This window comes from Marmota marmota, unplaced genomic scaffold, assembly GCF_001458135.2.
Source record: "Marmota marmota marmota unplaced genomic scaffold, marMar, whole genome shotgun sequence".
Classification (NCBI taxonomy): Eukaryota; Metazoa; Chordata; class Mammalia; order Rodentia; family Sciuridae; genus Marmota; species Marmota marmota.
This window is the reverse complement of record NW_026000081.1, coordinates 2333281-2358551: the sequence shown is the minus strand read 5'-3', so window position 1 is coordinate 2358551 and position 25271 is coordinate 2333281. Positions and strand designations below refer to the sequence as shown.

Here is a 25271-nt window from a genome sequence, read left to right as displayed (position 1 = left end):
AGCTCCGGCGGCGGTGACGGGCGCGCGCGCGGGCTCGCTGCCCCCACGCTGCTCCTTCGGCTAGGATCGCGGCGCCTCCCGCTTCCCGCACCGCTCCACACCAGGCCCGCAGACCCGGAGGCAGCGGCCGTGCTTGGTGGGCTCCGGCGGGCTCAGCGGTCGAGGCGGCAGTGCAGGGGAGCAGAGCGGAGCCCAGGAAGTCCCCTGGAGGCTATGTTGCCGGGCGCGGGCCCCTGCGTAAGGCGGGTGCCGTGACAGGCAGGCCAGTGAGGCGCCGCCGGGGGAGGCCGCGACGGAGCTCCCGGACTGACCATGGGCTGAGACGCATCCTCGCTGAGCAGGTGCAGTGACCAGAGGTCCCGGGGGGGAGCCCGCCTTGCAGGTCCCGGGGACCCTCAACCCTATCAGGACGCGCCCTACTCAGTCGGGTGCCCTGTTGACCTTCCTTCAGCGCCTCCCAAAGGCCCTGCTGACTCCACCTCCGAACCCCTCGCGTGCAATTCCCATGACCCCTAACAGCCCCTGGCATCCTGTGCATACCCCTGTCCTATACCCCTGACCCCAGCCCAGCAGGCCCTGTGCCACCTCCTCTTTTACTCTGGTATTTTGAGCCCATTGCCTGTCTGTATACAGTGCTTGGAAACCCAGTATCTCTTCCTTTCTCTTCTAGCCCAATGGGGGTGGGGGCAGGAGTGGGTGGGGAAAGTGGGAGTGGTGGTCCTTGGCTCCAGAGCCCTTGGTAACAACAAACCTGTTCTCTTTCTCTAAAGCCTGTCGTGAAAGTGACCCTTCGCACCCCATCAAAACATGCCCAGGTGACTCCCTCCCAGATCTTCCTTGTGGCCTTCCTGGCCCTCCCTAGTGACGCTATGCAACCCCTGCTTGACCTGAGAAGCCTCTGGCTCCTGCTGCTGTCCTTGTTCCTGCTCCTCTTTGAGGTAGCCAGAGCTGGACGACCTGTGGTTAGCTGTCCAGCTGCCTGCCTGTGCGCCAGCAACATCCTCAGCTGCTCCAAGCAGCAGCTCCCCAATATACCCCATTCCTTGCCCAGCTACACTGCACACCTAGACCTCAGCCACAACAACCTGAGCCGCCTGCGTGCGGAGTGGACCCCCACACCCCTGACCCACCTGCACTCTCTGCTATTGAGCCACAACCACCTGAACTTCATCTCCTCTGAGGCCTTCTCCCCGGTACCCAACTTGCGCTACCTGGACCTCTCCTCCAACCAGCTGCGAACACTGGACGAATTCCTGTTCAGCGAATTGCAAGCTCTGGAGGTGCTGCTGCTCTACAATAACCACATTGTTGCAGTGGACCGCTATGCCTTTGATGAGATGGCCCAGCTGCAGAAACTCTACTTGAGCCAGAACCAGATCTCCCGTTTCCCTCTGGAACTGGTCAAAGAAGGAGCCAAACTACCCAAATTAACGCTTCTGGATTTGTCCTCCAACAAGCTGAAGGACTTGCCATTGACTGACCTGCAGAAGCTGCCAGCATGGATCAAGAATGGACTGTATCTGCATAACAACCCCCTACAATGCAACTGCGAGCTCTACCAGCTCTTCTCACACTGGCAATATCGGCAGCTGAGTTCCGTGATGGACTTTCAGGAGGATCTGTACTGCATGAGGTCCAAGAAGCTACACAATGTCTTCAACTTGAGTTTCCTCAACTGCAGTGAGTACAAGGAGAGTGCCTGGGAGGCTCATCTGGGTGACACCTTGACCATAAAGTGTGATACTAAGCAGCAGGGGATGACCAAGGTATGGATGACACCAAGCAATGAACGGGTGCTAGATGAGATGGCCAATGGCACAGTGACAGTGTCCAAGGATGGCAATCTTCATTTCCAGCAAGTGCAGGTTGAGGACGGGGGTGTATATACCTGCTATGCCATGGGGGAGACTTTCAACGAGACACTGTCCGTGGAATTGAAAGTGTACAACTTTACTTTGCACGGACACCATGACACCCTCAACACAGCCTACACCACCCTAGTAGGTTGTATTCTCAGTGTGGTCCTGGTCCTCATATACCTGTACCTCACCCCCTGCCGCTGCTGGTGCCGGGGTGTAGAGAAGCCTTCCAGCCATCAAGGAGACAGTCTCAGCTCTTCCATGCTCAGTACCACACCCAATCATGATCCTATGGGTGGTGGGGACAAAGATGATGGTTTTGACCGGCGGGTGGCTTTTCTGGAACCTGCTGGACCTGGGCAGGGTCAAAATGGCAAGCTCAAACCAGGAAATACCCTGCCAGTGCCCGAGGCAACAGGCAAGGGCCAACGAAGGATGTCAGATCCAGAATCAGTCAGCTCGGTCTTCTCTGATACGCCCATTGTGGTGTGAGCAGGATAGGTTGGTGGGGAGATTCTGCCCCAGGAGAGGTAATGCACCCCTGAAGGATATGAGGGGATGGAAGAGAGGGCTGGCTGCCCAAGGGAGTGGGTTCCTCCTGACCTCCAGGGAATTGGTCATGGGTACAACAGCAGGCAAGATTCCAATGTGGGTGTGGCTGCCACGAGTTTCAAATATGGATATATTAATCCTCAGGCAAATGCTACACCCCTACCCAAAGCCCTGGAAGTTCTCAGTGTGGCAGAGGAAGAGGAGGGTGTGAGAGCTGGATGGGAATGAGGAAGGGGTAAGAGGAAAAGCACATTCCCAAAACTTTTTTGAGGTCATCCCTAGCTCCTTAAGAGAAAACCATTTGAAAAACAATATTTTTTTCTGTCTCTTCCCACCCACACTTATGAAGTTGTGTGTGTTGGGGGAGCCTCCACAGGAGCCACATTGGGAAAGCTGCAGTATCGTCTTTGGCCAGGAAGTCACACTTCACAGCTGGGGAATTGGAAACCTTTGGAAAATGAGTCAGGAAAAGGCTGAGACCTGGATCAGTGGCACTCCCCAAAGCGCTGTGAGACTTCCCACTGAAGTCTTCTTTCCCCCTGAGCCCTGGGTGGATGGATCTTTGCAGGAGCCTGGCCTGTCATCTGTTTGTTATGGCAGCAATGTGGGATATAGTATCTATGCCTTGTCCAAGGACTAGTGGCACAGATACCCATACAGCATGAACTAAAGGATCCCTGTCACAGAAATAGATGCCAGCCCAAAATTTATAGATGGGGTGAACTTCAGATAGGCTAATTCCCTGGATGGGGAAAGCCTTGGTTAACATTTGATTTCCAGCATGTGTGTGTCAGGTTGAGGGCTGCAGAAGGCAGAGCGATTATGGATGCCTGCCATAGATGTGGTCTGTGGGCCCACTCTTATTAGAAGGATGAGGGTAAACCAGCCTCTATAATGTAGCAGCCAGCTGGACCTACCTGATTTTCTGTGTATGCCATCTCTTCATTCAGTCTCCTTATCCAACTCAGGCAGGATTCTGAGTTTTCCCTATAATGCTGCTCTGCAAAGGGAGGAGTCTAGGAAGGTGCGGCCCCAGCCAGGTGAGACTGGGCTTGAGATAGAGGGGACCCAATATGTATCTCCTCAAATGTTGACAAGGCTACCTCGCTCCTTTCAGAGATCTCCTGCTGCAAAACCAAAGCATGAGGTTTTGTCATCTGAGGGGTTTGGAATTGGGTGGTCTCTGTCCTAGAATGTAGTTTGGAGTACAGCTTAGGTGTCTGCCCTCCAGAAGGCCGCAGGCAGTCCTGCAGCAGAGGCAGTCAGTGGTAATAAACTTCCAACAGGGAAGTTCTGCCATCCCAGTCCTTTCAGCCAGAGGTCTGTGCAGTTGTGGTTGTCAGTCCAGAGGAACATAAAAAACCCATTAGGTTCCATCCAGGGTTGCAGGATACTTTGGCTATGGAGACGAGTGCTCCTTTAACTTCTCTCTTTGACCACATTGCAGGTCCGGGAGGTGGTGGTTCTGAGCTTTGGCAGGGGGATGAGCAAGGCAAAGGTGAAAATGTTCTCTGATGTTGGTCTTTATCAGTGTCTCTTCTCTTTCATGTTTCCTGTCCATTGGAAGTTCTCCAGGTCTTCTAATTTTCTGACCTGCTTTTTAGGTTCCAAGAGGTGTTATTTACCTGAGGGTGAGGGCTGCTTGCTAGGAGGGCCTGACTCATACACTGCCTATTAAGATGGGGAAGGGGACTGGAAGTTGACAACTTATCTGTTCCTGGGATCTCAAGGCTGCTGTCCATCCTTTATTAATATCCCAGTTTTGTCAAGAGAGAGGTGCAGCAATTTCCCTTAAGTAGTTGCATGCTCATAGGTATGCATGCTCATAGGTATGCATGCACACCAGCACCTTGACCTCTACCAGGACAGTGAACCTATAGTCCCCAGCAATGGTCTACACCTATGTGCACAACATCATGCACACAGTTTTCTTGTGCTATAGGAGAGATGGTGAGCACGCCAGGCTCCTCAAATACACAATTTTTTACTTTAATTTTTGGGATACCTGTATCTTCACCCATATCTCCATGGCTCTGAATCACTTCCTTGTAAAGGCTAGAGTTAGGGGGAGCATGGGTTGAAGACCTTGGGAGAAGGATGATGGGGCACTAGCTGGTTCTACAAACTCCTCAGAAGCTTCCATAGAGACAGTATATGAGGCATTAAGCTAGAACCAGGACAGTGAAGGGCCCAGAAGAAAACTGGCAGGGGGCCAAGCAGCTGTGACTCCCTCTTCCGGTTAATGCCCTGATAAGATAAGGGTAGGGAAGGAAAGTTGTCTGGTTATATTCTAGGGCTCTAACTCTTTAAGGTGAATACCAAATGAAGCAAGCCTTCTGGGACATTCTAGATGAGCTTCTGATGACTAGGAGAGCCCTTTTCTTTCTAAGTCCTACCAAGCAGCTCTGAGTCGCCTGGCTGTACCCACTAGTTTGGTTCCTAATTTGAGACACCTGGAAGATGTACCTGTCTGCCCCACAAAGAGGTTCAACTGGTTATCTTCTTGCAGTGGTTTCAGTTGATAGAACCCAAAGGTAACTCTTTGCTTGGGGGATTGAATACTCAGCATAGGTAAGTTTCCTAGAACCCTAGGTAGAAAACTGCCAGGTGTGGATGAGAGAAGGATGAGAGATTACCTCCTCCCCTCACCCTCCCCTGCACCCATAAACCAGATAGTCTCCCAGGTAGCAGGTGTCCCTGGAGACAGAAGATGATAGGGCTCTACAATCTGTCTGTGTAATCATTTGTGATCTTTCTTTGCCTGTATTTGTGGGCCCCCATCCCCAAAGGGGCCAGGAGGGTACATCCCAGCTGGGGAGAGCAAAGCCAACTGATTCCAGTTTTGTGTGTGTTCTGACCTCTGTACTTCCTTCTCCTGTGTCCAGGACACTGTTCCTCCCTCTTGTGTACACCCAGGCTGGCAAACCTCAGAGCCTCTGGACTCTGAAAACTAGACAATGACGATTAAACCTGGCTTGAGTCTCTGTTCTGGAATAGTCTATTGCTGATTTATTTATCTTTTCAGCCTGTGGGTGGGGTTCACTGTACCTCAGAGGATATGGCTTGTCTGGGGAAAGAGTCTTTAAATGCTGTTATAAGGACATAGGCAAAACCTTCTAAGCATTAAGAAAGACTAGGGGGAGCCAGACAACATGGTGGCACACATGCCTGTAATCCCAGTGACTTGTGAGGTTGAAGGAGGAGGATTGCAAATCTGAGGCCAGCCTCAGCAACTTAGGAAGACCCTGTCTCAAAAAAAACAAAACAAAACAACAACAACAAAAAAACACAAATGCATAAAAGGAACTGGGGCTGTAGCTCAGGTAAAGCACCCCTGAATTCAATCCCCAGTACCAATAAATAAAGACTAGGAGTCAGCAAACTTTCTATAACAAGTCACATAGTAAGTATTTTAGGCTTTGTAGGCCTTGCACTGTTATACCTCATAGTCTGTTATGCCCCTATAATGGGAAAACGTCCACAGACAATAATGAGTGATGTGATTCTGTTCCAATGTATTAGTCAATTTTCTGCTGCTATAACAAAATACCCAAGGCTGAATATTTTACAAAGAAAAGAGGTTTATTTAGCTCACAGTTTTGGAGGATGAACGTCTAAGATCTCCTGACTCCCATCTTCTTGGCCTCTGGTGAGGGCCTCGTGGTAGACAGCATCACAATAGTGAAGTATGGGTAGAAGACATCATGTCATGATATAGGAAGCCAGAGATAGTCAGGGGCCAGGATTGCTCTTTTTATTATACATGCTTTCATGAGACCTAACTGGGGTCTCTTCTGAGGATGGTGCCCCCAATGATATAATTACTTCCCACTAGGCCCCACCTCTTAAAGGTTCTACCACCTTTCAACACCATACTTGGGACCATGGGACCAACTTCTAGTACATGAACATTTGGAGGACATTCAAACCATAGCCACACCATGGCATCCAATAAAACTTTATTTATGGACACTGAAATTTTAATTATTTTTTTTTTCAACCATTTGAAAATGCAAAAACTGTCAGTGGCTCAGAGACTACACAAAACTAGGCAGTGTACTGTTTTGACTAGCAGACCATAGTTTCCAAACTGACAGATTTCAAAAGAAATGTCACTGAGGCTTAGAAGGCAAGAGTTTAGAAATCCCATTACCTAGGCTAGGATTATCTAATTGAAGATTTCCTGGGTCCCTGCAGTCTACATTGAGCTCACTAACAGTACCACAGGAAAATGCTTGGATTGAGGGTTTTTTGTTTTTTTTTTTCAATGGTGGAAAACTGCTAATTTTAACACATTTTTTTTTTATTACCAGCATATTTTCATGTTGCAACTGGCAGTCATCTTAATTAGGGTAAAGTTCTATTCACCTAATGGGCAGGTTAGTATTCACTGACAGTTTGGTGTGTCCTGGGCATTTCATGGAATGAAAGAATGCAGTCCTCACTTTATTATCAGACATAGCCTTTCTGAAATCGGACTGATTCTAAACTCTAACAAGGCAAATTCTTTGGCTAGGCTCTGGATACTTCTGGAAGGGGACTGTCATAGTAAATCCCAAAAAAGAAAAGAATCAGCACCTGTAATCCCAATGGCTCTGGAGGCTGAGGCAAGAGGTTTGTGAGTTCAAAGCCAGCCTTAGCAACTTAGCAAGGCCCTAAGCAACTCAGAACCCATCTCTAAGTAAAATATAAAAAATGGGTTGGGGATGTGGCTCAGTGGTTAAGCACACCTGAGTTCAATCCCTGGTACCCAAAAATAATAATAATTAAAATAATCAGAATTTCTATAATTATACATTTTCTTTCTATTATAAAATCCTAATCATTGTCTGGAAAGTTTTTGTTTTTTTTTTTTTTTTACTTCAGAGGAACAATAAGAGCTGGTGAATCCCCCCCACCCCCCAAAAAAATGCCAGTGAGAGAGATGCCTCTCCCAACTAGCCACATCAACCTTATCAGTGAAACGACAGATGTTCGTGTCAGACCTCTCCCATAATCCACGTGTGTACAATGTTTCATCTTTGCAAAGCAGTCTTTCCTCTGGCTGACAGTTGGCCAAGAGGATGAAGCTGGTAAAGAGAACAGGCTGGAAAACACTAAGAGTTCTTCCCTCTGCTGTTGGCCTGTGCCAAGCCCTGTCTCTGAGCCTGACTTTTGACACTCCTCTCTCCATTACTCCAAGGAAATCCATTTATCTTTTCAACCCTTCTTGCCTGGCCCCACCCCTAAGCCACAAGAAGTTCCCTAGATCCTGGCCAGGAGGTGTGATTTTGTCTGCCTTGTCTTGTGGCACTTTCCCTTGTTCCTCTTGGGTAGCACTCTGGAGCCTAGGGGAGGCTAATTAGTAACAGCTGCCTTTTAGAACAGAAACCGAGAGTTCAGTGCCTGGGCCAGCCTAGTCTTTCCTCCACCTGGTCTCTCAACTCCTCCCCTTTTTGTATTTGTTATCACTTGTCTCCCAGGAAACCAGTGGTGAAGCTTCACTTTCCCATCCGCTTGAGTCCACCAAGACTCGGGCCCCTGTAGTAGGACCACTGGCTTTTCTGATCATGCTGCAGTGTGTCTATGCTGGGTGTTTCCTTTCCTGTGGTTTAAGAGAAAGGTAAAGCAGCTGCCAATCAAGCTCCTTCATTAGGGTTATTATCCACTGACAGGTGGAAGATATCAAATGGTCAAGAAACTGAGACGTGCCCTGAGGCCTTCCAGTGTCTGTTACCTTGGTTATTGTCCCTGGAGCACAGAGGGCACAGAACCATGGTCTAAGAGAACCATATTCAGTGAGTCAGGACATGGAGCCCTGTGGTTAGACTGCCAGATGCCCTCTGGCACTATCATACATAGGCAAAGAATCACTGCCCCCAAATCTGTGTGTGTGTGTGTGTGTGTGTGTGTAAATGTGCCCACAGTTATGGGGACTGGAATTAGATAGTATCTGTGCTGCTTTTTCCTTACCTCCCACTGCTCCCTCCCTTGGTCATAATTTGTTCTTGGTATGGGCCTAAGCAGAAACAGCATGCCTGGGATGCACTGTGAGAGCCAGGCCTGGTGGTGCACACCAGTAATCCCAGCAGCTCAGGAAGATGAGGCAGAGGGATTGTGAGTTCAAAGCCAGCCTCAGCAACTTATCGAGGCCCTAAGCAACTTAGTGAGACCCTATCTCTAAATAAAATATTTAAAAGGGCTGGGGATGTGACTCAGAGGTTAAGTGGCCCTGGTTCAATCCCCAGTATCAAAACAACAAACAAACACAACACTGTGAGGAAACTGGGAATCTGCTTTCAAGATAGGAGCACTAGGGGGCCATACATGTACACTCTGTGAGATAAGGGTTGGCTCCTCGAATACCACAGAATACCCTGAAATGTTTCCTTAATCTCCTCCTAAGAGAGGTTAAAAACTCATTGGCGGGGCTGGGGTACAGCCTAGCGGTAGTGTGTTTTTTTTTTTAGCATGTATGTGGCTCTGAGTTCAATCCTTAGCATTGCAAAACATTGAAAAAAAAAAAAAACTCATTTGGGAAATTCTGACAACAGCAGGTGGATTAGAAATGGACCGTTATTCTTGACTGGCCACCTTGGTGATGAGCCAAGTCTTCGGGGTGGTGGTGGGGACTTGTCCCACTGGAGGTAATTTGTGTCTGCTATAGCCTAGTCTGGTGCTGAAACTTCTTCCAACCACCCTCCAGGGCAGTTCTGGGGCACAACCTTCCCACCTTTTAGCTTAGGTCTTCTTTGTGCCTGTGTTGGAGAGAATGGCTGAGGTTAATACCCTCAATGCCTGACTCGTATTTTATTCTTGGATCCCAGGACAGTAAAAACAATCCAGATAAAAAAACAAACATTCAAGCCTCCATACTGCTGTTGCTTCTGTGTCTCTGTGTCCACTCCAGGCAGACTGCTGCCCCTTCTCAGACAAATGGAATGGAAAAGTATCCTTCATCTAATTTGAAATTTAAACAGAACTTCTTTCATGGTGTGTGTGTGTGTGTGTGTATGTGTATGTGTAAGCATGTGTATGTTAATTCCAATGAAGCATTCTGAGGAAAAGGATACCATGATCCTATTTCTAGAGCCTGAAACAGGGAAGGGAAACTAAACCAGGCTCCTGAAGCCATTACAGTTGGATATAAACCCTTACAGTTCTATATCCTCAGTGTTGGGCATGAGGACCTGAGGCTCAGAGGGGTATGCTATCAGCGTGGTGTTCACTACTACTGCTCCTCCTTTTACTGGCTTGTGTGCCCTCTTTTCCTTCTGAATGGCAGAATCAGGAAGGAAAGATTTAGATAGACTTGTGACCAGCAGCTTCTGAATAAGATGAGTTCCAGGCATTTCTGTTTAAACCCAGGGAGCAACTGTAATGACAGAGAGATTTGCAGTCAGCCCCACTTAGGGCAAACCTCACAAGTCATGGTCTTGGTGGCATTTCTGGCAGTAGTGGATAAGAGCTAGAAGGAAGAAATATGTGATCTCTTATGGTGGTCACACAACCTCTCTGAGACTTGGGTCCCCCAAACACCATTATCCACAACTGTTAATTGTCTCCCTAGGAAGCATTAAGGACCAGAGCCAGGCTCAGTGAGAGAGAAAAAGACAAGAACATAGTAATATCACCTGTTTACATTTGTTTAACACTTTGAATTTTCCAAAGCCTGTTAACATTCATTTTCTTATCTAACCCCACAACATCCCTGTGAGGCAGGTCAAGTAGCAAGTGATTTGTCCACACCCACACCAGTGTTAGGGGCTGAGTTGACCCATATAGCAGCTTTCCCAGCTCCCAGGCCAATATACCTTTTGTTTCAAGACACACAGTTCTTTATGCCAGCCAAACACAGGAGCATCAGGGGCACTGAGCCAGAAGCCTCCCTGCTCCCTAAGCTTACAGAGGGGCACCAGAAAAGCAGCAGCTGGGGCATCTAGACCAGGGGTCCCATGAAGACCAAGCAGGGAAAACAGAAGGGCAGGAATACTAGAGGTTCAAGGTCCTCAGCCAGCACTATCAACACCTCTCAGTTGAGCATACACTGTGCTCCCGACATATCTTGACCTTTGTCAGGAGCTTGGGCCTGCCTAGTTTACTGAACAGACTCTCAGTGCTTGCTCCAGAGAAGCTTCAAGGTACAGCTAGGAGGCAAGACGCCTGACTCCTTCCTCTCCCACAGTGCCTTCCCATTCTGTTACATTCTGCAGCCCAAGAAGAGGGGGAAGGTGAGGGCTGGCTGACTCAGCCTGCAAGTGCTTAGAGATCTGGAGCTCAAAGGCCCCAGCACCATTCAGCTAATGATTATTATTAACTCTGAACAGGCCTTGGCACAGCAGCCAGCTGGCTCTGGGAGGATGCCTGGATCTCCCACAGTGAGGTCTAGAAAACAAGACCCACGGCAGCCATGCATGGGGGTGGCAGGGTGGGACAATGAGAAAGGACAGACAAGCCAGTGTCAGGGAGTGGCAAAGGGTGATCTGCCTTGTGAGGGGATGGGGAGAAGGCACAGGCTGGCAAGTGATAGCAGCCTGTCTTGGATAGAGCTGAAAGCCAAGGAGGTGAGGCTGGAAGACTGCCTTAGACGCAGAGCTCCTGCCATTCAGTACCACCCCCAGTCCCTATGGGGCTCAAGGGAAGGGGTGGTTATAGGAATGATGGGGGCTTAGGAGGGGTAGGCAAACCCAGAACGGTAATCCCATTACCATTTGCACTTGGATACAAAACCATCTATATTTCTAATGTCCTCAAGATTGAGTCTGAATATAATCAAACTTGGAACACTATCAAACATGGAATCAGGACTTAGTGAACTCAATATGGAAATTTGNCGCAGAACAGAGGGTGCAGGGAGGAGGGAGCACACAGCCAGGAGGCACAGGCAGCCAGCAGCCACTGAGATCCCAGCTGGAGGATGAGTGCCCTGGCACTGAGTTCTCATGGTTGGTCCAGCTGCTGCCCCAGGATGTGAGGGCAGGTGGTGATAAAGGGAGAAATGGGAAGATGGGAGAGAAGGAGAGAAGTCCCTTCCCCACCCCATTTAGCCTGCCAGAAAGACTCTCCTGGTGATCTCCCTCTACTCTAGTCAAACCTGCTAAGCAAGAGGAGACGATCTGTGTCCTCATTCTCTCTGCCCTGCTCCTGCCCTCCAGGCCCACTGGTCAGAGAGACAACAGCTGGGTCCCTTCCTTCTGCAGAATATATATGATTCCCCTTCCTCCCAGGGCTGGGAATAGACATCAGATGGCACAGCCCCCGCAAACTCCCGGCTGTCAGCACGCCTGCCCGTCCGCCCACCAGCCCCCGCACCACCTGGGTGGAGGCAACACCTCAAGCAGGATTGGGCTTTCCGGCTTCGCCTGCTTGCTCTCAGAGCAAGCTGGTAAACCTTACCTGGCCCTCCCATAGACAGGGTGAGGCCCTCAGCACTGGTCGTGGCAAAGAAAAAAGAATAATTCCTGGATCAAAATGACCCTAGCTGAGAATCTCATTTCATGCAGCAGGAGTACCTAGAGGTTCAAGGTCCTCAGTAACATTTCTTCCAACTTCATACCATGTTGGATAGTTTGAGAGCAGAAAGAGGGCAAAGAGACAGGTACAATCATCCTCTGTACAGCATGGGCCTCCCTCGGATGCTCAGTGTCTAGAGTGTCTAGAGAGCTCCTGGGAGATGCTCAACTCACCCAGGAGAAGTATAGTGAGGACCACTGAGAGAAGACTTCTGCCCTTGTAGTCCCCTTTCCTTTGCTATTTAATCATACCAGCTTCTTGTTTCTGAGGCACCTGGAGAGGAGGCTGGGGCATCCAAGTTACTGACATCAAGGACCAGGCCTCTCTCTGGTCCTGGAAACTGAAGCTCCAGCCCCTATAATCCAGGCCAACCAGAGTTTCCGGTGGGCTGTATCTCCCTGCATAAAAAGCTGCATAGCAGCTTTCCTGGCTCAGCTGTATTCAGTTCTTGCCGTAATCTAGGGAGGTCCCATCTCCAAGTGAGCCAGACCCACAGCTAACCAGTCTGGCATCCAATCTTACCACCAAGGGCAACCTGGGGAATGACTTTTAGGAGGGGTCTCTACAGGAAAGAGAATCCAGACTGGTTGGCACCAAACTCAGCCCCTTTTGGGGCCAAAGAGCTGGCAGAAGACTGACAAGGAGAGAAGGGAAACAAGGAAGACTTCAGTTTCCTCAGACCACATTTCCTTGTCCCTTATTTTGTTCTAAAAGCTATGTGCTAAGGCAAAATCCTGAGTCCTAGGAATACAAGATGCTCAGGACTACTTTGCCCTGAGAGTAGATGTCAGGGAAAGGAGCACACCCAGGTTTTGAAGCCTAGATCCTGAGGTGGGCTGAAGGAAGTTCTCAGCCGAGCTAAGGAGCCCAATCAGGAGTGAAAGGCATGGTTAAGTCAATGCACTTCTGCTCCTCCAAAAACTTTAAAGTGACTTTAGTGCCTTCGCCATCTTGGAGTCCTCACTTGGGCCCCTTATCACCACAGTGCCTAACCTTTGTTCCCTGATCCAGGGGACAAACTGGCATAGATTTCTGAAGACTATGAGGGCTGACCTGCCCCTCCAGGGGAGTAAAGGGAGAATGAATGTAAGAATTATATCCTGAGTCTGCTAAGTGGGCCACATAGTCCCATACTGGGAGGGGGTTCAGTGACATCAACCTGACAGACACTGAAGATTAAGAGATGAAAGGAACTTAGAGATTGTTCAGATACATTCACGTCACAGATGAGGTCCTGAGATACAGAACTTACCTAAGGGTGTACAACAGAGCCTAAGAGAACCATAATCAAGACCCATGGCTCTCTCTACTATATCACATTGATTTCATAAAAGGGACTTAAATATCCATGGCTACCCTTCATAACTTATAGGAACCCCACTCTTTATCAGGCACACAAGCAAGAAATCACCACCACCACCACCACCACCTAATACTTCTGTTTCCCATCAAGAGTGGAGGCTTCAGGCTCAAGTTCTCCATCACTTTCTACTTGCATCCAGTGTACTTCCCCATTTTGGCCCACTGAGTCATCCCTCAACAACAGCCATTTTTGCAGCACCTGGCCCAGCCATTAAGTGCAAAAACTCAACCACTTCTGAAGTGGGTCCTTTGAAGGTCACCAAGGAATGACTGAAATCCAAGGCAAGTATTCCAACCAGATTCAGAGTTCAGAAGCACTCACATATCCATTTTCTTCCTTGGCAAGTAGGAGCTGGAGATCTGGTGCATGATCACCAGGGCTGGGTAGAGGGACAGTGCCAGACACAGGTACCAAGCTGCATCTCTGATCTGGGCCTGGAACCACACTGAGTACATGCCCAGAATCACTGTAACTGTAGCCATCAGGTAGACCACCAGTCCACATGTCAAATGGTAGAGCTTGAGGCGAGCCACCCTGGAGACCCTGGCTGCCCGGGGACAAAGTAGGCAGAGCCCACATAGTGCCTGGCCACCAGTAGCCAGTAATGTCAGTGCTCCTAGCCAGCTGTGCCAGGATACCAGATGGGGCAGCTCACTTCGGATCTTGCTGGAGATGATGAAGCCCAGGCCTAGGGCAGCGCAGAAAATGGCTAGGGTCTGCCCTGCCCAGTGGAGCCAGATCCAGGCCTTTCGGGAGCAGAAGAGGAACACAGAATGCTCAGGTGAGAAGAGGAGGATGGCCTCAGCCATGAAGAGGCAGAACTGTGAACACAGGAGAGGGCCAGTGAGCCTGAGGTCTGGCTTGGAGGCCTGAGAAAAAGGAGGTTCTCTCATGTGTCCATGCAAAGAGGACAAAAGGTGGAGGCTAAGAACTTCACCAAGACCTTCTGCTTCATAAAGTCAGCCTTGGAATAACTAAGAATTAGCACTTCAGTGCATGTGTCATCATTCAGGCTAATATCCCCCTCCCATTTCTTGGCCAGTGGAACAGTTCAAGATGTTAAACTTCCTCCTGACCTTTGGGGGTAAGGGAGGCCAATAACTGGATATTGCCAATTCAATATCCTCCTTTCAGGCCCCATTGGAGAAATATGTTCCATATCCACCCATCCTTCTCAACCACCTGACACTTTATCTATGGCCCAGCCCTCCACATTTCCCAATCCCACAGGCTGCAGGGAAAAAATGAGGCCCTAGCTTCTCCACCACCTCTCTCCTTCTTCTCCTCTCGGTATCTTAGAAAAGGCTGAGCCTTCTAAAATCTGGATGCTTCTTCAGAGGTGAAGCTAAGCTTATCTAAACAAATTAGTTGCTGATAGAATCGCCCAAACTCACCGCCAAGGCCATGAATACAGGGTGCCAGGAGAAAAGACCTAAGAATCAAAGAGAACAGGCTGATGGTTGGGTTCCATTGTTTCTGCCCATGTGGCTAAGTGGACCCCAAAGAATCTGGTCTCAGTGCAAAGGTCAGCATACCATCCCCAAGCCTAATCAAGAATCAGGAACTCAGGGCAAAGTGAAGAGGCCAAGAGGGCCACCCTGAAAACACACAACTTGGCCTGAGTTCCTTATTCGGCACCTCTCAGTTGTCAGTCCAGTCCTCAGCCTCCCTCCTTAACTGCATGTTTCATCAGGATGCATCTGTTCAATCGTTGGCCTTTTCCCCCTACAGCATCCAAAGTCCCACGTTTCCAGGATTCCCCGGGCCCCGCCCACTAGGCTCTTAAAACCTCTCAGTGGCTCGCCCTTCCACTGCTTATGGGGTCCCCCGCTCCACATTTCTCAGCGCACTCCAGCGCTGCCCCTCCAGCACCTCGGCTCCGCCCCCTTCCGTGGCCCCGCCCCGCACACTCACTGGTTCCTGGCCGGGACAGCGCAGTCAGGAAGATGGTGAAGCCCAAAGCTACCAGGTGGGCCAAGATCCCACTGCCTCTCCGTAGCCAGCGGGTCAGTCTCGGCTCCCTCGCTGGAGCGGGAACCAGACCTACCTCCAGGGGCTGCATGGCCGTGCTGGGCCGGCCCGCACAGTCCAGCTGCCAGAGCCGTCTTCCGGGTTTGCAATCGCGGAGGCGGTTGCGGCGGCTGCAGGAGAGGCTCCTCCCGGGGGACGCCGCCGGCAGTGCGGCAGATACGCCCACAGCGCCCTCTGGGGGCTGGGGGAGAAGCGCGTCTGCCCAGAGGGTCTGCTCCCCTGAGACCCCTCACAGGACAGCTTGCAGCCCAGCTTCTTTGTAGCTATGTCTGCAAGGGCCTGTATCTCAAGCCGTCCATGGAAATTACTTATGTGGCAGCTGATTTCAGTGAAACCACTTGGTATGGTGACCCAAGAGTGTGAAAGTGGTGTTGTGAGCAGCTTCCCAGAAGTACTGGATTGCCCTCGCTGTTCACTCTCCTATTTTCTCTTCTGGTTTGTTAAGGGAACAAGATTCCCCCCTGCCTAAAAGCAAGGAAGAATAAAAGGAAAGGACAAGGACAAAAAATAGTGCCTGTATGTTGTGAATTTAGGTTTGAAGAGCAAAGGCAGGAGATGCAAGTCTCATCCCCCATCTGCACAGTAGCTGTCCCCAGAGATACTCGGAAGAACTAGGGCACTCCCAGTCCTTGCCGCCCCCACAACAGCTGCTCAGCCCTGAGGAGCAAGGTGATCCTCAGCAACCAAGCCTCCCACACCCCAAGTTCTGCAAGTGATCTCCCTTTCCCCCTCCCATCTCCAAAAAAGATGTGGTCCAACCCAAGGAGGCCGTACCTGGAGAGGCTCTACTAAGTCCTTAAGGGAACACCCACAGGCCAGGAAGAGACAAAAAACAAGCTGTCCAGTATAAATCAAGGACATCCTGAGAGCAGTTCCTAACTCAAGTCAAGCTTAAGTGGTTGACAAAATGAGGTTGCTGTCAGACACAGTGGCACACACCTTTAATCCCATCTACTCAGGAGGCCAAGGCGGGAGGATTGTGACTTTGAGGTCAGTCTCAGCAACTTAGCAGGGCCCTATCTCAAAAGTTAAAAAATAAAAAGAGCTGGGATGTAGCTCTGGGGTAGAGCACTTGCCTAGCACGCACGAGGCCTTGGGTTCAATCCCCAGTATGAAAGAAAGGAAGGAAGGAAACAAAAGGAAAAGAGGCTGCTGGTAGGAAATGGGAAAGGGAAGGGATAGCTGAGAAACTGAGGCACTTATTTGGAGAGGGATGGAGACCTACAGCTGCTGAAAGTCCAGAAAAGCACCACAACCCAACTCCCACAGACTTGGGGCAGAAACCCAAGATACAGCCAGAGGAGTGGCTCTCCCCACCCTCCAGTTTTCCTTCCCAGTGGGACCAGAGATTCAGGGGAGCCTGCTAAGAGACACATGCCCATCATCCTATCTGAAAAAAAGACTCTCCTGTGATACAAACTCCAGAAGTGTGTGTGTGTGTGTGTAAAAGACACCTATTTCCAGGCATATACTGGGATCTGGAGTCTGGTTGCCTATCATCTCAACCTCCTAGGGTGTGGTTGGGGACAGTAAAGATACTCATTTTGCTACATTGTTTTTCTTCCTTTTCTGTGTTTCTGTTTTTATATTTTCTTAGCAGCAACAGAACAGGGAGTCAGTCTTGAGGTATTTTAAAGAGTTTTTTTTTTTTTCTTAAAAAAAAATAATATAAAGTTATAAAAAGCGGCAGCAGCCTGGGGCCCGGATCTGGAAGGGAGGAGGTGCTGGCGGCTCCATTGCAGTGGGCAGGCACTTTCTTGTTAATGGGCTTTTGACTGTAGGAAGACAAGAGGCAAGAGACAGGATCAGGGTGGGGGCCTACCAGTTGTCCTACCCAGTGAACTGGGTAAACCAAAGGGCTAACTCTTGATTTCCTTCTGCTGGCCTGGTAAGTCAAACAGAGCAAGAGCAAGGTGAATGCCAGTTCAAAAGGGGTGGCCTGGAATTGAGGCTGGAGAGCACACATGCACACACACACAGAGTTAGAACCACAACAGCTGTCAAATGTGCTTTCCTGTGGGTGTCAGGGAAGTCAGTATGCATCTGGCTCATGCCTAAATAGGGAGAACATTTCTCTGTCCCACCTCCCATGAGACCCTCCTGGAAGACATCCCATGGACAGACCAACAGGCGATTCCAGAGCTGTTATCAGAAAAGACAAAGAAACCTAGCTGCAGCTTTACTAGAAACCCTGGAGAACCTGCCTATCATTATAGAACCTGGGGGTGGGCACATGTACAAGGTGGGCACTCATGCTTATGTGGACCTTGAGTTATGAACTTGCCCGTCAATGCCACAATGCCTAAAGGAAGAACCAAAGAACAAGACACCAGCCCTCCCACCTGGCTGCTCAGCATGTTGAGCCACAGCTCGGGGACCCAAACTCCCTTTCCTTCAAGGAACAGAAGTACTACCAGGCTCTGGAATGGGAGCCACAGCCAATTCAGAAAGAAGTAGCCCTTTGATTACAGCAAAACCTAGGGCAGGGGTGCTCAGCATGTCTTGAGAATAAGGGAGAGGACTATGGATAGGGGAACCATTTGGCAAAAGTGAGGGTTGCTTGCAAAGGGCTAACCTACCTCTGTCTAAAGTAGATGGCTTAGGAACTCTTCCCCTTTCTTCCCTTCCCTGCATAGCCATCTACCTGGCACTTTCTCCATGTCAGGTACCCACTGTGTTCCCCACCTCAGCCTTTCTGACCCCTCTCTGCCACACTTTCCAGGAAGGTGGGCTGGTACCTTCAGTGTAGAGCACTTCTCCTCAAAGGCCAGGGCCGGGCCCGGCTTCTTGCGGCGCACAGAGCAGGTCCCTTCAGAAGGGGCACCAGCCTGACAGTGCTTGGCCTTCACTGGCCGGCAGTAAGTGGCCAGGTTTTTCCGCTTCTTGGCTACCTCTTCCTCAGAGAGGCAGTTGGTTGGCAGGGCCTTGGCTGGGTGTCCAGCTGCTCCCCGGTTCTCCAGCTGAGAAGCCTTGACTGGTGTGGGGAGTGGATGAGGGGAACTCCGACAGTCCAGGGGTCCTGCACGCTTCACTCTTGGACCCACAGTCCCATTAAGTCCCATGCCCAGGGCTGTTTTAGTCTTGGCCGAGAGACCCCGGCAGCCAGAGGGTTTGCCTTTTCCAGTGGGCTCCAGGATACATGTCCGTTTGAAAGTGGTGGGACCAGGGGACAACTTCCGCTTTCGCGAAGGGGCCTCCACCTCTGCCCCATCCTTGCCTTTGGATGACTTGCTAGCCTTGGAAGGCGGCAGCTTGCTGAAGGACGGGGATGGCGTGTTGGCAGGCAGTGGTGAGGTGATGGCCTGGCTGCCGCCCATGCACTCCGCCTGGCTGCAAGCGGCTGCCACACTGGGGGAGCCTGCAGTGTAGCTGGGGACAAGGCTGTCCTTGGTGGGGGGTGTGGAGACTGGGCAGGCGGGTCTGGGGGGTGGGCCTGGAAGTCGGGGGCAGCTGCCCATGGAAGATGGGCTCAGGGGAGCAGATAAGGGGGAGGTGACAAGGTGGGATGGAGGTTCAACCGCCGGTGGGATCTTCCTGCAGTAAAAAGAGAGCCCCACTGTGACTGCCAAGCGAATAAGAGGGCCTCCCCAACACATACCAGTTTCTCTGCCCCGCCTAGAAATGGCCAGCAGAGCCCCAGAGTTGCTGCCATCTGCTGGGAGACACTGGAATTGAGGGTTAGAAAGAAGGCTCAGGGAAATATATACTCAAACTGTATAAAATATGTGAACTAGTGTGCAGACTCATAAACAACTGCATTTTAAGACTCTACTTGAGCATCCCCTATCCCAAGTTACCTAAAAGGTACTGCCAGTGATGGCTAAGGGTCTAGATTCAACCCCAGACCACCCACCCATTCATGCCCTGCTCCAGGCTGCCAAAATCCCCCACCCTGGCAAACAGCCGAGGCACACCAAAGAGCATGTGTGAAAGATCTGGGTTTCTGAAGTCTTGTTCACCAAGGCCTGGGAAGGGGCATTCCAGGCCCAAGAAACTCACTTCCACATGTGTGAGCTGAGGTGCCGTTCCAGCATGGAGCTGAGTGCTGAGCAGAACCGGTCCAGCCGCCGGCTAAACACATAGCATCCTGGGCTCACCAGCCGGCTCCCAAAGGTACAGAACTAGAGGTAGAAAAAGGTCGTGGTTAGTGGGGCCTGAGAAACAGGGAGGGCATCTGCACAAAAGATCTGACCTCTCCCCATACTGTGGGCCAGGAAGGCTGGCCACCCCCACCCCAGGCCCTGCCCCAGGTCCTTACCGCCTGTGGCCGCGGGGGCCGGGTTGCATAATGGCAGTCAGGGGAGAGGTGGAGGTCCTCAGATGTCCCCTCCTCCTCACTCTCCTCGCTGGAGGCCTGGGCCCCACCCCGGGGCAGGGGGAAGGGGAACAGGCCTGGGTCCCCATCACCACCACAGGGGCCTTCATCATCCAACTCACTTTCAGAGGAGGCCCGGGACCTGGAAGGGCCAAAGGGGATGTGAGGGCAACATGACTGGTGTGGGGTCAGGGTGGGGGAGTCCCTGAACCCGCCAAGCTCAAAAAGCCAGGGCAGACACCCTGCTGGGCAACCAGAGGAAGGAGGATAGGACAGGAGGGCATGACAGAGCTCACAGAGTAAGAGACAAGAGCCCAGGGCCACAGCTCCCAAGGGATTCTCTTCCCAGCCCCTTCAGTTCCCAGGCCCTGCCTCCTCAGGGGAAAAAATCTGCTCCCGATTCACTTCCTTCAGAAAATCTTCGAAGCTTAACTGCACCCAGCTCTGGTCAGCCCAGTCAACTCTCTCAACCCCCTTCTTGCATCACATATTCCTGTGAGCCTGTCTGGGAGCTGAGCCTGTGTTTCGTGTCTGCCCCTCATGTTACAGGCAAAGAGGCGTGTGTGTCTCCTTCGGCAAGGCAGGCTCTCCCCGGGATCCAGCGCAGCCTCTGCACACGAAGGGGCCAGTGAATGAATACATGGTAGGACTGCCTCACCCAGGACCCTAACCCTTTCAGCTCCCTAGTGAAAGTCTTGGCCTATTGGAAGTAGCTGGGAAAATGTTCATATCCTGGTATTGGATCTGGCACACCACAGAGAGGCTAGGGTATTGTGGTAGCCTGGGCAGGAACAGGGAAATCACCTGCTTCCACACCACTGCCAGGGGCCTAGGTATCCCCCCACATTCAGGGTGGAGTGAGCACATCTTGCAGGACAGACACTTCCTGCACCTGTCTTCAGGGGTCCCTGGTGCCTTAGGGGCCAAGTATCCCCAAGTGAGATGGGCGTTGGATCCTGGACATACCTGGGCAGTGCACAGTATGGGTAGGTCTGCTTGGTGCGAGCAGAGAAGGTGCTGCTGGCAGCAGCCACAGCTGCCACAGCCTGGACTGAGGACGAAGATTCCTGGGAGGGGCGCTCAAGCACTGGCTCCTTGCGCCCTGGGCTCTTCTCCTTAGGAGACTCTCCTTTGCGGGAGTTGGCCTTCAGCTCTGCCACTAGCACATCAAAGTCCTTGGCCCGGCCCTGGACCTCCCGGCGCTGGTGTACCGAGTGGATCTAGAATACAGCAGGGTGGAGGGTGGGGAAGGGGTGTGAGCTGAGAAGTGAGGGGTGGCTGGGTGCTCTGGCCTGGGCAAGCAGAGGGGGGTGTGAGTGTGTTTGGGATATATTTGTGTGTCTTTGTTTTACTCCCCCATGGAGCCAAAATCCTGTTTTGGGGTGGGAGAACCTGGAAGCTACTCCCTGCCTGCTGCTCCCATCTGCAACACTGGGGTGGCCTCCTCTTCCCTTCCCAGCCTCATCCCTGGATAACATCTAAATTCCTTTCCTAACCCAGGTCCTGTGTCTGTGTTAGGCTCCCTCTCCATGCAGTAGAAATCGGGGTTACCTTGCAGGTCAACAGGCGGGTACAGATCTTTTTGGTCTCTGGATTTATGACCCCACACTGCCTATTGAGGTCGCACTCCTTCCCTGTGGGGAAAGTGGTTCCAGTGAGCATAAAGGCCATTTCTTAGAAACCCATGGGAGAACCTGGCCTCTTCCTCCAGGGGCCTGGGAAGAACTGGCTCTAAGGTGGAAGAGCCTCCAGCCCTCAGGTCTGAGGCTCCCCTTGCAGGAAACTCTTCAGGGTATCCAGATCTCTGCAGGGTGTGTGACCCGTCCCTGTCCCCAGCCCTAGCCCAGGCATTTCAAGCCCATAGCAGGGCAGCACCTATCAAGAAGCAAAAGCAGCCACAGGAATCTAGATGTAAGAAAGGAGGTAACAGTCAACTGCCAAAGGGGAGGAGAGTAACTTCACCTGCTTGGACATAGACAAGTATCCTAGATTAGGAGACCTGGGCTAGAGAAGCTTTCCTTGGATCAAGGAGGTCAAGAGGTAACAGGGCTCCTGTACTCTGTAAGCTGTGTTGGTCAGGCCCAGTCCTTCCTGACTTCCAACCCATCTGGCCCAGGGTCAAAGCAGCCCAAAGGAGCCCCACAGGACTGCAACTACTCACGAGCCATCTTGCGGTGAGTTTTGGGGGGCAGCCTGGCCCCACCAGGCTCCTTCTCTGGGGGGCTGCCTTCGGCCCGGTGACTGGAACCCTCACCAGGGATTATCTCGATGCTCTCTCTGCCAGGAGGTTCTTTAGAAGGGAGAGCCATAGGGGCTTTTCCAGGGGAGTCCTTAGGGAGGCTGCCTGGCTGGCTGAGGAAAGCAGAGGGTGGGGCCACCCTGATTCCATGTCCATCAGGCTTCGGGAGACTGGACATCTTCTCCAGATTCACCACAGGCACGAAAAGGCTACACGTGGAGAGAGGGTATGGGCTGGGGGGTGGGGAGGCTGGGCCTGGACCCTAGCCCAGAGCCATCTCCTTCCTGGCCCTGAAACTTGGGTGGGCTCCAGGAGGTATGTTTAACATGGGAAAAGGGAAGCCCACATTGCCTGTAACACATAGGAGGGAGCTGCAGATGGGGTTAGCTGCCTCCACTGGTGTCAACCCCTCCCTGGGTCAGGGTTGGTCTTGGGGAGTCTCCAACCTCTTCTTACCAGAGGTTGTCCTTCTGGGTCTTCTCAGGAGGCTGATGGCCGCGGCTCCGGGACCCTTGGCCCTTCTCCCTGGAGGAGGTTTTGGTGGAACCTGGGGCCCTACAAGCTGGGCCCTGCCCATTCACTACATGGCATTTCTGAGAGCTGGCAGGGGCTGGAGGTGGGGGTGGGGCCCGGGTATAAAGCTTGCTGAGGGGCCCATGTCTTCTTTCTGTCACCAGGAGGTGGAGAGAGTAATCAAGGTAAGTGGTATAAACTGCCTCCTTCCCCAGCCTCCTAACCTCCCCGTAGACTCGAATCAGAGAATCTGAGTTTCCATAACTTACACTGTGAATTTGCCTCCTTCCCTTTTTACTTTGAGCCATCAAAACTCAGTATTTTAGACCCAGCTTCCTGAACCTCTTAAGTCCACTGGATGCCAGCAGTTTGTTTGAACAATAAACCCTACCCCCACCCCACAATGCTCTGAATCTACCTCCAGGTCCTTCCTATCCCTAGAATTGCCCTCTACTACCCCATATGACCTCCCAGCTGACCCTGTGCTAAGAGTTCCCTGTTCCACCTTCCCCTTAGTTCCTCCCTGGGGCTCCTCTCACCGCAATGCTTCTGGAAAGCCTGAGGCTTCACCACCTGGCTGCAGTGGTTACACACAACCAAATAGAAGTCATCATGGGCAGGGCAGTGCCCGAAGATAGACATGTCTGCAATGACAGAAGCCCTTGTCACTGGGGCTGGGGACTCCATTCCCTGTAAGATCAGAAAGCATTCCCACCCCACCACTTTGAAGGCACTTCACCTCCCAATTGATGCTCCCAGTTCTAGGTTTCATTCTAATCAATCCCAAAGTATATGGGCGCCAATCACCTATAGCCAGTATCTCCAACGACAGGTCACAGGAGCCAGGGAAATTGGCTGACTCAGATCTAGCAATGAGGATCCCAAACTTGCTGCTTCAAGTGAGTGTGGTGGCAGAGGGGAGGGTGGTCCTGTCTGCCCTGAGTTCCAGCCCTAATGTGTGTTAAGTCCTACCTTCTTTAATGAGGGTCATAGCATCCAATTTCTTCATGTTTTTGCTACTTTCCTCCAGCTCAGCCCCTGGAGGAAAAACACAGCTCAGAAGTCCACCCCCTTCCCAGATCCCCATCTCCTACCCAAGTGGGGCCTGCAGCCCAGCACTGAGAAGCCCATCTCCCTAAAGAGTTCTTGATACTCAAAATCACTAGGAGAACCTTTCGGTAGATCCTGCTCAAGTTCCCATTTTCCCTTCACCTGCTGTCTCTGAAATAAGCTAAGAAGAATCCAGCCACCTGTATTATGGACCCTTTACTCCAAAGGCATGGATCAGTGTTCCACCGCTGACTAGTTGGATGAATGTGGGTAAATATCTCTTTTCTGAGGTTCAGTTCTCCACTTAAAATGGAAATGATCCTAATTTTTTCCCTGGAGATCTGAGTCCCTCCATGAGATTTCTCACAGGGGTCCTGTTACTCCTTGACATCCAGATATCTCCCAGGTAACCACCCCCATAAACTCAAGTTTGCTCCACCTGAGTTAAAACAGCATTGTCAATGTTATACCCAGTTTCTAAGGTCCTGACCTGATAGAACGGTCACAGACCAGGGAAACTGCTGCCTTTGACCCTTTTGGCATCTTCAAAGACTCTTTGGTCAGTTACCAAGCCCATCCCCTTCTTAGAGGGGCTTTGCTCAGGGCTGCCCTTGTACCTCAGTTTCTGGGTTAATGACAAAAACATCTTAGCTGCAAAGCATCTTTTTCCCCATCCCCCTCCCTTTCTCCTCCCCCCTCCCTCTTCTACACCCCCTCCCTGTCCCTTGGAAAAAAAAAATCAATTCTGAGTCACCAAACCCATCTGACTCCATTTCCGGTTCTCAATGCACCCAGACCCTGACAATGGCCCCATCTTTGCCCACCCAGCATGGGCCAGTTCCAGGGTAGCCTGTAGCTCCCACTTAGATCTGCTTTCTGTTACCTACTAACAGATTTGCCCCTTTCTTAGATGAGAAGAATGTTGACAATCTTATATAATGTCTACACATAAGGGGTTGTGAGTTAGGCATTCATGAGACAAGGGGCAGCTCCCACTCTTTTTAATCAGTTAAATCCAAGTGTGGGGAATGATGGACCCAACACCACTGGGAGTCAGATGTCTCAGTGGAGAACAAGTGTCATTAGAGACCGCTCCATGAGGTTTTCTCCTCCACCCCTTCTCACTTGCAAACTTCTTCAGGGGTGTGATGCCTGCTGTCACCTCCAAAGGCCACGAGGCCAGGTGCTCCCTGGGGCCCAGGAGACAAAGATCAGAAGAAGGAGTTATAGGCCCACTCACCAAAGGCACTCAAGAGCCTACAGAACGTAGGAAAGAGCCAAGAGGTAGGGCAAGAGACCCAGGAAAGGACAGAGGACTGAAGGCATGGATGGATGGACTGAAAGAGGGAGGGTGTGAGGGAGGACAGACAGAAGGATGGATGGAGGAACTATGCGGAGGGGGCGGGGGTCCAGAAGCACCGCAGCCGTCAGGCAAACGCCAAAAAGGAGCAGGAAATGTGGGGCAAAAGGCAAAAGAACAAGAGCTTGGGGAGGGGGGCACAGAAGTGGGGTGCGTGGGAAACACGTGGAGAGGACTGTTGCGGATGGAGACAGCTGGAGCAGGTGCACGAGGGGCGGGAGCTGGAGGCCAGCAGACAAGAAGAAAGATAAAGACAAGTAAATGTGGAGGCAGGTGGTGGCACCGGCAGAGACAGAGGTGGGCAGGGTGGGTTGAGAGCGGTGAGCCGGCGCTAGGACCCGGAGGCGCGAAGGTAACAGAGCGGGCGGGCACTAGGACCCGGCGGGTCCTTTGTTTGGGGGGCCGGGGAGCCGGACGGCGGCTCCAGGTCGGCGGCTCCCCTCTGCTGGCGGGGGGCCCCGGGAGGGGAGGGGACGGGAGGGTGGGTGGGGATCCGG

The 25271-nt window shown here is 51.5% G+C and overlaps 3 protein-coding genes across 6 annotated transcripts; 1 reads left to right on the top strand and 2 right to left on the bottom strand.

The window, feature by feature from the left end:
- On the top strand, positions 1-24711 carry Amigo1 (adhesion molecule with Ig like domain 1). Of its 3 annotated transcripts, XM_048815115.1 has the most exons (4): positions 1-341; positions 771-2389; positions 9608-9613; positions 24699-24711. In XM_048815115.1, exon 2 carries the CDS (start codon positions 870-872, stop codon positions 2349-2351), a length of 1482 nt encoding a protein of 493 aa, XP_048671072.1. In that variant the 5' UTR covers positions 1-341; positions 771-869; the 3' UTR covers positions 2352-2389; positions 9608-9613; positions 24699-24711. The 3 variants fall into 3 exon arrangements, 2 of the variants coding, with proteins under 2 accessions (XP_048671072.1, XP_015360564.1); XR_001505633.2 differs by lacking the exons at positions 9608-9613; positions 24699-24711 and adding an exon at positions 11802-11813 and having other exon boundaries at positions 2-341; positions 771-3205; XM_015505078.2 differs by lacking the exons at positions 9608-9613; positions 24699-24711 and having other exon boundaries at positions 2-341; positions 771-6389.
- LOC107158604 (probable transmembrane reductase CYB561D1) lies at positions 13270-16271 on the bottom strand. 2 transcript variants are annotated; one of them, XM_048815117.1, is made up of 3 exons: positions 15314-16271; positions 14661-14698; positions 13270-14087 (listed from the first exon to the last, which is right to left on the bottom strand). In XM_048815117.1, exons 2-3 carry the CDS (start codon positions 14670-14672, stop codon positions 13584-13586), a joined length of 516 nt encoding a protein of 171 aa, XP_048671074.1. In that variant the 5' UTR covers positions 14673-14698; positions 15314-16271; the 3' UTR covers positions 13270-13583. The 2 variants fall into 2 exon arrangements, with proteins under 2 accessions (XP_048671074.1, XP_015360565.1); XM_015505079.2 differs by having other exon boundaries at positions 15181-16258.
- On the bottom strand, positions 16919-24025 carry Atxn7l2 (ataxin 7 like 2). The gene is made up of 10 exons (XM_015505116.2): positions 23337-24025; positions 22904-23008; positions 22308-22518; positions 21774-22060; positions 21164-21246; positions 20579-20832; positions 19556-19754; positions 19297-19418; positions 18036-18831; positions 16919-17072 (listed from the first exon to the last, which is right to left on the bottom strand). Exons 1-10 carry the CDS (start codon positions 23449-23451, stop codon positions 17058-17060), a joined length of 2187 nt encoding a protein of 728 aa, XP_015360602.1. The 5' UTR covers positions 23452-24025; the 3' UTR covers positions 16919-17057.
- Positions 24712-25271: the final 560 nt, after the last annotated feature.